The sequence below is a fragment of the Lepus europaeus genome, chromosome 4, assembly GCF_033115175.1.
Source record: "Lepus europaeus isolate LE1 chromosome 4, mLepTim1.pri, whole genome shotgun sequence".
Lineage (NCBI taxonomy): Eukaryota > Metazoa > Chordata > Mammalia > Lagomorpha > Leporidae > Lepus > Lepus europaeus.
The window spans coordinates 130,384,667-130,398,317 of record NC_084830.1 but is presented as its reverse complement, the minus strand read 5'-3'; the positions used below and the strand labels follow the sequence as shown (position 1 = coordinate 130,398,317).

The following is a 13,651-nucleotide window of genomic DNA, read 5'->3' as shown; positions in this document are numbered from 1 at the left end:
AAAGACATAAGTAGGAAGGTATGCAGAATTATGCAGCTTTACAGTTTGTTTGTAGGACCTGAGAAGACACCAAAACAGACAGCTCTTCATGAGCTTAATTATCCTTAGGCATTTGACATAGATATATTGTATTAGTTACAATTTCTTAAGCATGTGACTAAGTTCTGACCATTTTTGCTGCTTTCTGCAATACAAATCAAGTTCTGAAATGATATTAAAAATAAGAGACCCATTTATTGGCCATGTTGCACCATTTACCAACCTATAGGTAGGCCATACAGTATTGCAGAGAATAATCTTCCTTTTCTTAGTAATACCATCTAGCCTAAGGGCCTCCCAATTATTAAGTATAGATGCTAAGGGAGTCTGCAAGGGAACAGATGTAGAGCTACCCATAGTTGAATCACCTCATAACCTGGGAGACAAAAGGTAGATAGGGCTAAGCTTGGGCCCAGTTATGTATCTGAACACGTACTTAACAAATAATCTGACATCCCAGAGTTACTACACCTACTATAGAGTTTAATATATATATTATTTAATATATATCATATGTCACACACATATCATATACTATGTTCCATATATGCACCATACATATATATTACATGTTATGTGTTACATATACACTATGTATGTATGCCTTATATATACATACATATATATCCAAAAAGGGATACGTGCAGAGGCTACTTAAAATAACAAAGAGGGAAATACCTTCTTGATGCATGGCCAAGAAAATTAACAAACTGGAAAATAAACAGAATAAAGTCACTCAGCTAACCAGGTATGCATCATGTGGCCAGCCATAGGAGCCGCCATCTTGGGGTAGAGACTGTTGCCCGTTTTTTTGGTAAGGGTGGAAGTTCCCATGGGGGCCGCCATCTTGGAACGGAAGTCCACCCTCTGTGGCAGGAAGCAGAGCATCCACCATGCTTAATGCACCGCCTCCCTGATGCTACATTCCTAGGCGACCACACCAGTTCCCCAGCTCAAAATTAACAGTTGAAAGCATGCTTGATTGGAAAATTAAAGACCCTGAGGCAAAGCAGAATTTCCTGTACCTCTCTAACCATCCTTAAAATAAAGACTTCTAAAGTTTCAACCTTAGAAAATACATAACTTGTCTTTATAACACATTACAAACAACTTGAAAACTTTTATATACATTGATAAGCTCTCATAAACTCTTAAAAACTAACCCTCTGCGAAAATCCTTCTCATCTCTGCCTGAATCCCATTAGCACTAGCAGCACATTCTCAAAGCAGGAAACAGCAAAAAAAAAAAAAAAAAAAAAACACATTTTCCAAAATCTACCAGCGCTAAGACTCAAACTGCCTATGCTCTGTTGCTTGGTAGGGATTAAACCGAGTGTCATTTTGGATGAACACACTATCAAGAGCTGCTGTGGTTTCTCTGGCAGGATGGGGTTAGCTAGAGGCTCGGTGCCACGTTGGAGCGGTGGGTGGCAGTCAGTCACTGCGGCTGCAGCGGCGGCCAGGACAGGTAGTGCCAGCACAGTAGCACTGTTTGTAGCACTGTTTGCGGGGCTGTGGCTCTGCTGGCAGCCATTCTAGGAGTGGCCCAGCCCCTGCGAAAATGGCAGGACTCTCTCGCACACATCCTGCGCATGTGAGCCAACCATTTGGGGAAGGGGGAGGGATCCGCAACTTCCGACCCCATTTCAGCTGCCTCGGCTCCTGCCTCTCCCCCAGGCATGCACCCATTGCAGCGCCTAGGCCACTTGGCACTGGAGCAGTGTGAGCAGCGAGAAAGTGCAACCAGCCAGGCCGGAGGAGCTTACACTCTGATCCAGGCCCCATGCAAGAGTCAAAAACCACCCGGCCCAGGCAGGGTGTGCAGATAAGGGACAGGGTGGAATGCAGGAAGATAAGCAAAGTTAGAAGCCGAGGGAAGCAGTCCCTTACCAGCTTGCTGGTTTTTCCTTTTAAACAAATCAAATATTAATAAATAATTCCTGGGGAATCCCTGTGTTATTAAGGGTCCTATCTGGGGTGCCAAATATTATATAGGACTGCTTATTAATAATTTTCAATATTAATAAGCTTGTGTACTCTTGCCACGTATTCAGAGAAGAATTCTGAATACTGGCTCAAATAGACCAGACAACATGGGAAGTTTTTAAGGTTTTTATTCAGTGAGAGAAATGTGCAGGAGAGTGAAGACTTTAGGGGAAAAAGAGAGGTCTGGAAGCTAAGTCAGGTCCATAGCAAAGCAGAGAGTAGGCCAGGGGTGAGCCAGTAGGCCACGCACCCCGGAGGCGTGGGGCAGCAGAAGGTTGGCAATTTCTTAATTCATACATTTTGGCCTGCAGTCTATTTTCTACTCTCAGAATATGTCAAACTCCCTATCTCTATTTTTTTTTTTTCTAAAGGTTTATTTATTTGAAGGCAGAGTTACAGAGAAAGAGAGTGAGCATGAGCACTTCCCTCCTCTGGTTCACTCCCCAAATGGCTGCAGTGGCCGGGGTTGGGCCAGGCTGAAGCCAAGAGCTCAGAACGTATTCGAGTTCTCACAGGTGGGTGCAGGGGCCCAAGGACTTTGGCCATTTTCTGATGCTTTCCCAGGTGCATCAGATGGAATTGGAGTAGCCAAGACATGAACCTATCTATCCACTGGTTGTGGGTAGAATTGGAGTTCTTACTCATTTTAGCAAGAATTTACTGATCTCCTGTGTGCTAAGCATTGTTCTTGATGTTAGAGATTCCTAAGTATGAAAAAGGCTATAAATACTTTTACATATAAATATATAATTTCAAAAGCCTAATGTGCTATGAAGAAAATAAAGCTAAGTAAGGATGTAGAGAATGATGGAAAGGAAAGTATTATTGTCCTTGGCTGGGAGATGATGTAGAAGCTGACTTACAAGGTGAGAAGACACCTGCAAAGGTCTGTGAGGTGTTTATTCCAGCAAAGGAAGCTGGAGCCTGTCTGATCAACTTGGTCCATTCTGGGAGTGGCAACAAAAGCCAGCAGGAAATTAGGGTGGGAAGGCGGGCAGTGTACAGATACTTGAGGCTATTGGAGTAGCATGGATAGCGGAAGACAGTGAGAAGTATTTGGATCCCAGATGCTCTGGGCAGTGGGTAAGGGTGACTACTTTATTCAAGGTAGAACAAACAGCATTTGCTGGTGGATTATATATGGGAGTAGAGGATGGAGGCGGGCAGGGGAGATTGACCCCTACATCTGGGTCTAGGTTCTAATTCATTGTGTCTAACATAGTGGTTGGCTTATTGTAGAATCTTAAAACATGGTTATGATTTAATGAGGCCGTCTCGGGCAGTACAGCCTTTGAAGACTTACTGCTGATGGACATCTGGGTTTTCACCTGTTAGAGTCCTTTTCTTCTGGAGAACTATTTCTCTCCCAGTGTTAACTTCTTAGTCTAGAGCAAGGACTGAGAACAGTGGCCTGGACTCCAGCGATCCTGTTTATAGGCATCTATTCAGTGACGAGGGACACAAGACTGCTCACTCTCAGCTTCTCTGAGCCTTGCTATGCTGTGATCTTCTGTGGACTTGTCTGACAGTGGTGAGTTAGGGATCAGCCGCGGCTGTGCGCGTTAAGACCCTGTCTTGGCTATACCTGTTCATGGTTTAGTTTGGTTTTTCTGAAATCACCTTGAGCTATTTTTTATCCATAGAAGGCAAAAGGTAAAATATATTTTGTGTAGTAGGAAAAGAATGAAATAATACGAGACTAGAAGGTCTGGCACTGCAGGCGATGGCTTTACCCTCTGTGGCACAGTGCCGGCTGCCATCTTTTCGGCTTTGACCCAGACTCTAGAGCCTTTCTAAGATAGGTTCTGAGTGCCGGTGCTGTGGTGTAGTGGGCTAAGCCTCCCCTGTGACGCTGTCATCCCATATGGGCACTGGTTCGAGTCCCAGCTGTTCCACTTCCAATTCAGCTCTCTGCTATGGCTTGGGAAAGAAGTAGAAGATGGCTTTCAAGTCCTTGGGCCCCTGCACCCATGTGGGTGGAAGAAGCCACTGGCTCCTGGCTTTGGATCGCCCCAGCTCTTGCCATTGGCAGCCATTTGGGGGATGAACCAGCAAATGGAAGACCATTCTCTCTGCCTCACCCTTTCTCTGTCTGTAATTCTACCTTTTGAATAAATAAATAAAATCTTAAAAAAAAAAAAAAAGATAGGTTCTGTCCACAGAAGTCTTTTTAAACTATTCCAGCTCTTTCAGATTTCTACCCTACTTAGGTACTATCATTGTAGTAGTAGCTTTTTTTTAAAATGAATTCATTTATTTTGAAGATTTATTTATTTATTTGAAAGGCAGAGTTACAGAGAGGCAGAGGTAAAGAGAGAGAGAGATCTTCCATTTCTTGGTTCACTCCCCAAATGGTGGCAATGGCCATAGCTGGGCTGATTTGAAGCCAGAGCCAAGAGCTTCTTCTGGGTCTCCCCCATGCGTGCAGGGGCCCAAGTTGTTGGGCCATCTTCCACTGTTTTCCCAGGCTACAGCTGAGAGCTGGATCAGAAGTGGAGCAGCCGGGACTCGAACTGGCACCCATATGGGATGCCAGAACCACAGGTGGTGGCTTAACCTTCTATGCTACAGCTCAGGCCCCGGTAAATAAATCTTTAAAAAAAAAAAAAAATCCTCAGATGCTGTCTGCAGCTCAGCTGGTTCCAACAATTTTCCTGTAGAGCAGAAAGTTTGCTCCACTTTGAATTTTTCAGTCAAAATTGAGATGAATGTGGTGTTCATTATTCCTTCCTCAAAAGTTCAGAAAAGACTCTTTTTTCCCTCAGCTTCATGTGAATGGTGTGGCCCTGTGGACTTCATCTCCTACCTTCTTCAAATGAGTTGGCAAACTGTTGCTTTCTGTGGGGCATGGTCCCCATACACTGTGCGAAGCATCAGTGATTTCACCATTCTAACATCCAAACTAAGCCATAAATTTAATGTTCCTTTTTGTTTCATTTTTAGCAGAATTCAGTGTTGCTCTGATAGGAACTCATTTCAAATAATGCCTTATCCTCAATGCTTTAAACTAGATCCTGTCCAGAGTTGTTACAATAAGGTTGTACAAGTTTATGTTGGTACAAAAGGATTTTGAAATCCATGCGTTATTTTTTCATAGCACACATTTTCCTTGAAGTTTTTTAAGACACCTTGTATATTCTTGCTGCATAAAGAACCTTTAATAACTAAAAGAATACACAAACACACACACACATGGCAGGGGGAGAGAGAATATATATAATACTGGTCTGTAGCAACACATTATGTTAGTATCTTGAGTTTTTATTTCTCCTTCATTTTTTAAAATATTTTTTTCTGGGTGTAGGCTTCTCATTTCAAAAAGTTCATCAAAGGCTGGCTTTAGCTGAGCAGTTCCATCTGCTGAATCAAAAAGCTCATCAAAAATGTAAATTTTGGAAACAGCATGCATAGATTTCAAAATTTTTGCACAAAAATAAAGTTACCTCTTTAATTCTATTTTTCCATGAATTTTTGAACTTCCCTTGTAGTCCTGTGTTAAGACAATCATGTTGTTATCTTCTGGCCTCTGTTACATTTGTTTCTATATACATAGTGTGTGTTTTTTCTTTACTATTTTCATGATTTTCTCTTTTTCATTTTCAACACCTTGAATGTGATATGCATAAGTTAAGGGTTTGTTTTTTGTCTTATATTTATCTGTCTTGTTATTTGAGATTCCTGTAGTTTTATTTTATTATTTTATTTTATTTATTTGAAAGAGTTATGGAGAGAGGTAGAGACAGAGAGAGAGATCTTCCATCTGCTGGTTCACTTCCCAGATGGCTGCAACAGCCAGAGATGCACTGATCCAAAGCCAGGAACCAGGAGCTTCTTCCAGGTCTCCCACTTGGATGCAGGGGCCCAAGGACTTGGGCCATCTTCTGCTTTCTCAGGCCATAGCAGAGAGCTGGATCAGAAGAGGAGCAGCTGGGATTCAAACCGGCGCCCGTATGGGATGCCGGCGCTTCAGGCCAGGGCTTCAACCTGGTACGCCACACCGCTGGTGCCCTGTAATTTTATATCTAACATTGATTTTGGAAAATTAGGGGCTGTCGCTGTGGCATGGTGGGTAAAGATGCCACCTGCAGTGCTGGCATCCCATATGGGTGCCAGTTCATGTCCCGGGTGCTATACTTCCAGCTCCCTGCTTATGTGCCTGGGAAAGCAACAGAGGATAACACAAGTACTTGGGCCCCTGCACCCATGTGGGAGGCCCAAAAGAAGCTCTTGGCTCCTGGCTTCAGATCAGCTCAGCTTTGGCCATTGCAGCCATTTGGAGGGTGAACCAACAGATGGAAGATTCTCTCTCTCTCTCTTCCTGTGTTTGCCTTTCTGTAACTCTGACTTTGAAATGAATAAATAAATCTTAAAAATTTTTTGAGTAATTTTTGGCCATTATATATATACACAGATATTTCTTTTGCTCATTTTCTCTTTCTTCTCTTTTTGGTATTCTAATTATGCATATGTTGGGTAGTTTGATGTATCCCACAGTTGTTGAATGTTCCATTGCATTATTGATTTTGGGTTTTTGCTTTTGTTTAAATTCTTTTTTTGTCGGCCAGTGCCGTGGCTCAACAGGCTAATCCTCCGCCTAGCGGCGCCAGCACACCGGGTTCTAGTTCCGGTCGGGGCGCCGGATTCTGTCCCGGTTGCCCCTCTTCCAGGCCAGCTCTCTGCTGTGGCCAGGGAGTGCAGTGGAGGATGGCCCAAGTCCTTGGGTCCTGCACCCCATGGGAGACCAGGAGAAGCACCTGGCTCCTGCCATCGGATCAGCGCGGTGCGCCGGCCGCAGCGCACCAGCCGCGGCGGCCATTGTGGGGTGAACCAACGGCAAAGGAAGACCTTTCTCTCTCTCTCTCTCTCACTATCCACTCTGCCTGTCAAAAAAATAAATGAATAAATAAATAAAAATAAAAAATAAATTCTTTTTTTGTGTTTCATCTCTATTGTTCTTCACAGGATTTCCACTGATTGTTTTTTAATTTCCATATTTCTGTTGCATTTTCTAGTATTAGTTTTTCCTTTTTTTCTCTCAGCATCCATAGAGGACAAAATTTGGATTTAGTTAATTTTTTTCTTTTGCATATCTTAGGCTTACAAAAGGCTTTTGACCTAGAAATCACCAAGAGCTGCTCCAGAGTAGGCCATCAGAAGTGCACTCAAGCTGACTCAAGAAAGCTGGAAGTGAGAAGAGAGCTACAGACCAGACACATCAAGGACACAGAGCTGCTGAGCGGGTCCACCAAGCTGATCGGCTCACTCGGGGTCAGTGTCATCCAAATCTCTTCCTTTTTTCCCCTTCTCTACTTCACATGACTGTCAGCATAATTATTTTACTCTTGTTAATCTAAACAAAATGAATGTTGCCACTGTTTGATATCTTGTGTTCTTGAGTAGGTTAAAGGGTCCTGGATTGTCGCACCTTAGCAATGTTAGGTTTATACAGCCTCACAAGGGCCTGTTTTTCTTAGCGGGGCAGGCATTCAGCCTAGCAGTTAAGGCGTCTGTGTCCCACATTAAAATACCTTGGTTCAATACTGACTGCAGCAGCCTGCTGATAGAAACCTGGGAGGCAGCAGTGATGGCTCAAGTAACTGGGTTCCTGCCTTTCACAAGGGAGACCTAACATGGTTTCTAGGCATCAGCCCAATCCAGCCCCAGCCGTTACGGGGATTTGGGAAGTAAACCAGTGAATGGGGGCACTCCCCCTGTGTCTCTGTGTCTTCTCTCTCTCTGTCTGTCTCTGTTTCTCTGTCTCTCAAATAAGTAAAATAAAAAGTATACAATGAAACAGGAAACTTTTTTAAAGATGTATTTTATTCCTTGAAGGAGCAGAGAGAGAGAGACTGAGACCTTCCCGCAATGGCTAGGGCCGGGCCAGACTGAAGCCAGGAGCCCCACCCGGGCCCCAATGTGGGCACAGGGGTCCAAGAACCCTTGCCATCCTTTGACTTCCTCCCAGGCACACTAGCAGGGTGTAAGTGGTGGCCCCACCTGCTATATTACAACGCTGGCCCCAGGAAACTTCTTGAGTCCTCTGTTTTGTCTCAGTAGTCACAGTTACAAATTTTTACTTAATTTGTTCTTTCCTTTATTCAAACATTTTATAAGCCTGCCATCTCAGAGTAACTGTGCTACACTTGGTAATGGTTACACGGATGAGCAAGGTGTCCTTTCTGGTCCTGACATTGTGGAACAATGTGTTAAGCCACTCATGCAACACCAGCATCCCATATGGGCATTGGTTCAAGTACTGGCTGTTTCACTTCCTGCCCACCTCCCTGGTTACACACCTGAGAAAGCAGCAGAAGATGGCCCAGATCCCTGGGCTTGTGCACCCATGTGAGAGAACCGGAGAAAGCTCCTGGCTTTGGCCTGGCCATCTGGGAAGTAAACTAGCAGATGGAAGATTCTCTCTCTCTGTCTCTCTGTCTCTCTGTCTCTCTCTCTCTCTCAGTTCTGCCTTTCAAATAAATAAATCTTTTTAAAAAATCCATCTCTAACAGCTGGATAGATGCCTACTTTAATGCAGTGTAATTAGTGATATAATACAGGTACAGAGTGTTACAGGATTTAGAAGCTATAGTGATCCATTTGAGCTAAGAAAGATTGGGTAATGCTATGTAGAAAAGGTAGCATTTTAAGTGGATTTTAAAAAATGATTAGAATCTTGACAGGCAGAGAGGTGGATAGCTAGTCTGGCTAAGCAAACAGCTATGCAAAGGTGCTTATCTGTGCACTATTTGATCAACAATTTACACTCTACTCCTTTAAAAGCCCAATTCTTTTTCCTCATCTTCTACTCTGGTTAGAAGACTTTTTTTCTCTTTTCAGTGGTTTTTACCTCTTTTGTTTTCCTGTAGTTCTTAGTGATAGGTCTTATGGAGCTAGTTGTGTGGTCAGAGATGTAGAGGTCACCTGTGCACCATACAGGTGAAAGTATAGGCAGCATTATCGCGTATAGAGCCTGCTTCAGCATGTGTACTGAAGTGTGTCTTTCTGTGCATGCGTGTGAGTTCTGCCCACAGTGCACAGGACTGCACACTAGAAGCCACTGGAAGAGACCAAAAACCTTATACAACGTGCATCAGACATTTGCCCATCAACCCTTCCCCATGCTTCGACACCTTAACTTCTCTATCTTCTTTCCTATCAAGTACAGGAGTGTTGTTCAAAAACTGAATGCATTCTGCCCTAGTTTCTTTATATTGCCAAGAACATTTATGTTGCCTGCTTTTTCTTATTCTGAACAATCACTGGGTTATTTAAAAAGGAATACACACAGACACATACATGCATGCACATGGGGCTCTCTTCCTCCTATCAGAGGTTGGTGGTAGAGGTGAAGGTTTGAGATGAGGTCTTATTTTGAAATGTACCTGGGAGGTGAGAATCCATTAGTATTGTATGGAAAGGAGTGGACAGGCTTCCCTGATACATTTTCTGGAGAAAAAAACTTCAAGGGAGGGCCAGCCAGCTTTGAAGAAGAATCCTTAATGATTTGTGCTCTTGAGAGGCCCTGTACCCAACTGGTCATGTGCTTTGACTTAGCTGTTTGTGATCTGATTTCAGTGTTGTCTTTTTCTAACCCTGACCCAGACAAATGAGGCTTGATGAGGAGAAATACGTACAAGATAGCTAGTCCCAAACCGAATTCTCTTAGTTCTTCATGTATAGCAAGTAGGACTTTTAATGTCTGGAAGTACTGAGAATTACTTTACCAGTTAATACTGATATTTTCTCTGGGGTAGGAAGCTGAACCATCTCTCTCCAGAAATGTCTTCGGAAGGTAAAGAGCAGCATGACATGTCACTCAGAGACTCAGTGGAAGGAATTGACCAGCTTCCATCTGGGATCCATCTGGAGCCTCAAAAGGAATCAAGTACTGACTTCAGGCAATTTGAGAAAAGTGATCACTGCAGACCTTATCCTAGGATCCATATGGAACCTCAAGAAAAGTCAAATACTAACTTCAAGCAGTTTGTCATCAAAAAGCTACAGAAGAGCTGCCACTGCAACCGAACCAAAGCAAAACATATGATTTTTGATTTCCTTCCTGTTTTGCGGTGGCTCCCAAAATATGATATAAAGAAAAACATTTTAGGAGATGTGATGTCTGGCTTGATTGTGGGCATCTTATTGGTGCCCCAGTCCATTGCTTATTCCCTCTTGGCTGGCCAAAAACCTATCTATGGTCTGTACACATCTTTTTTTGCCAGCATCATTTATTTCCTGTTTGGTACTTCCCGTCACATCTCTGTGGGCATTTTTGGAGTACTGTGCCTTATGATTGGTGAGGTAGTTGACCGAGAACTTCACAAAGCTGGCTATGACACTGCCCAAATTGATCCTTCTTTAGGAATGGTTTCAAATGGGACCACATTATCAAACCACACATCAGACACGATATGTGACAAATATTGCTATGCAATTAAAGTTGGCAGCACTGTAACCTTTATGGCTGGAGTTTATCAGGTAAGAAACAGTGGAACAATTGATCATTTCTGGCAAAAGCACTATTTATGAAATTTTGTATCTATAAGAGATCTTAGGGAGCAGAGTAATTAAAAACTGTCATTTACCGAATGTGCAGGATATATGAATGTTAAGAGCAAAAATTGGAACCCCTGAACTCTGCAGGTAAGATAAATTTGTTCTCGTATCCAACCCTAGGCTGCCTTTGTTGGTCTGTTTGTTTTAAGGGATATTATTTATTTGAGAGAGTTACAGACAGAGAAAGGGAGAGACAGAAGGGTCTTTCATCCACTCATTTACTTCCCAAATGACCACAATGACCAGAGGTGGGCCGATCTGAAGCCGGGAGCCAGGGGCTTTTTCCAGGTCTCTAGCGCAGGTACAGGTCCCAAGCACTTGGGCCCTCTTCTACTGCTTTCTCAGGCTACAGTAGAGAGCTAGATCGGAGGAGGAGCAGCTGGGACTTGAACCGGCACCCATATGGGTTGCAGGTACCTCAGGCAGAGGCTTAACCCACTATACCACAGTGCCAGCTCCCTTGGGCTGACTTAACCATGAATTTGTTAGCCAGGTTTTAATTATTTGGTTGTAAAAATTTAGACCAGAAATGGTCCTTAGACCTCCTAGTACAACTCCTTAATTTAAAAAAAAAAAAAAAAAAAAAGATTATTATTGTAGAGAGAGAGCGTGCAAGAGCGAGAGAGAGCGCACCCGCCTGCTGTTTGGATCTCCAGATGCCTACACAAGCTTGTGATGGGCCAGGCCAAAGCCAAAAGTGAGGAACTCGATCCAGGTTGGATCGTGGTAGTGGCAGAGACTCAAGCGCTTGAGCCATCTGCTTCCTCCCAGGATGTGCATCAGCAGGAAGCTATCATTCAGAGTGGAGGAGAACTGGAACCCAGCACTCTGATATGAGATAGAGGTATTTTAACTGGCATCTTAACCACCAGGCTGAACGCCCATTCTCCTACATGTCAGAAAATACCATATTTGGTTGAGATTGTGTGAGGTTGGTTATTGGCAGACTCAGCGTGAGCGGTCAGGCAAGTAGATAATAGAATGGATGTTGGGACAGGAGTGCAGTTTTCAGATTATACATGGTGTCTCCCCTCCTTTAGAAGTGCTGCTCTAGGAGTGACTGTTACTAAGGATAGTGGTCCTCTTGCATGGTTGGTGAGGGAGGGGAAAAGTTGAGAGCTACTATTTCCTAACAGCAGCCAGGAGAAGGGATTAGAAATGAAATTCTCAGGTCTCCCATGAAATTCCTGATCTGCTGTTATCATCATGCCCCTACCTATTAGCACCCGAGAGTCAGTGCTAAGACTAAATGCCTTGTGTCTTGCAGCCATTCGGAACCAGCAAGGGCAGGGAAGAGTAGCTCCCTTTATTTGGTGCTCCCAGGGGAATGGTGTGAAGATGATCTGTGCTCCTCAGAGTCCACTCCTGTGTGTGCTTAACCAAGAGGGATGAAAGAATTCTGAGGAATTGGGAAGGGGAAAGAAACACAAATAAAAAAGCTGTCTTAGCGGAATCTGAACTATTACTGGTATGGGAAGGCAGTATGGCATATGCATATGTACACTGGATGAGAACAGATTCAGGAAGTTAAGAGTCCTACAGTCACTTTTTAAAAGTTTTTTTTTTTTTTATTTTATTTGAAAGTCATGGATACTGAGGGGGCAGGGGACAAAGAGAGAGGGAGAGGGAGAGAGAGAGAGAGAGATCTGCAATCCACTAGTTTGTTCCCCAGATGATTGCAGTAGCTGGGTCTGTTCCATGCTGAAGCCAGGAGTGAGGAGCTTCATCCAGGCCTCCCACATGAGTGGCAAGGACCCAAGTATTTGGTTCATCTTCTGCAGCTTTTCCCAGACCATTAGCAGGGAGTTGGATCAGAAGTAGAACAGCTTGAACTTGAACCAGTGCTTATAGGGAATGCCGGTGTTGCAGACAGAGGCTATCCTGCTATGCCACAACACTATCCCCCTTACAATAATTTTTAAGGTGTGATTCTATTTTGATGTGAATCTAATTTTTTTTACCAATTAAAACATCATAATATTCTCCCTGATCGGTGACAACTAACCGAGCACCAAAAAGGAAACCTGTTAAGGTGAAATAGACACTATGAGAAACAGTGACTTGATCAGCCCTTGTCCTGACTGTTGATGTACAATTTAATACTTTATCCCTTTTAGTATTTTTTTTTTGTCCTACTTAATACTATTGGTTGAACTCTGCAATTAACACACAGTTATTCTTAGGTGTTTAAATTTAACTCAAAAGTGAGCTCTGTTAAATATAAGAGTGGGAATAAGAGAGGGAGGAGATGTACAACTTGGGACATGCTCAAGCTGACTTGCCCCAAATGGTAGAGTTAGAAACGTGCCAGGGGATTCCAATACAATCCCATCAAGGTGGCGTGCACCAATGCCATCTCACTAGTCCAAGTGATCAATTTCAGGTCACAGTTGATCATACTGATAGGTCTAAGAGTCAAAGGGATCACATAAACAAGACTAGTGTCTGCTAATACTAACTGATAGAATTAAAAAGGGAGAGAACGATCCAACATGGGAAGCGGGATACACAGCAGACTCATAGAATGGCAAATGACCTAAACAGCACTCTGGCCTCAGAATCAGCCCTTAAGGCATTCGGATCCAGCTGAATAGCCCATGAGGGTATTTTAGGCATGGAAAGCCAAGACACTCTGGCAAAAAACAAAAAAGGACCTAAATGAAAGATCTCTGTGATTGAGATCCCAGTAGAAAGAACGGGGCCATCAAAGAAGGAGGTACCTTTCTCTGAAGGGAGGAGAGAACTTCTACTTTGACTATGACCTTGTCTAAATAAGATCAAAGTTGGCAAACTCAAAAGGCTTCCATAGCCTTGGCAACTCATAACAAGAGCCTAGGAAAATTACTGACGCCATAAACAAGAGTGTCAATTTGTTAAGTCAACAACAGGAGTCACTGTGCACTTACTCCTCATGTAGGCTCTGTCCTTAATGTGTTGTTCAATGTGAATTAATGCTATAACTAGTACTGAAACAGTATTTTACACTTTATGTTCTGTGTGGGTGCAAACTGATGAAATCTTTACTTAATATATACTAAATTGATCTTCTGTATATAAAGATAATTGAAAA

The 13,651-nt window shown here is 43.2% G+C and overlaps 1 protein-coding gene across 1 annotated transcript in view; it reads left to right on the top strand.

The window, feature by feature from the left end:
* Window positions 1–13,651, top strand: part of SLC26A2 (solute carrier family 26 member 2) — a 28,293-nt gene that overhangs the window by 10,298 nt on the left and 4,344 nt on the right. Inside the window, exons 2-3 of the mRNA XM_062188860.1 lie at window positions 7,121–7,293; window positions 9,780–10,503. Of these exons, the coding sequence (XP_062044844.1) occupies window positions 9,805–10,503 (699 nt within the window). The 5' untranslated portion in view covers window positions 7,121–7,293; window positions 9,780–9,804. The remainder of the gene's footprint in view (window positions 1–7,120; window positions 7,294–9,779; window positions 10,504–13,651) is intronic.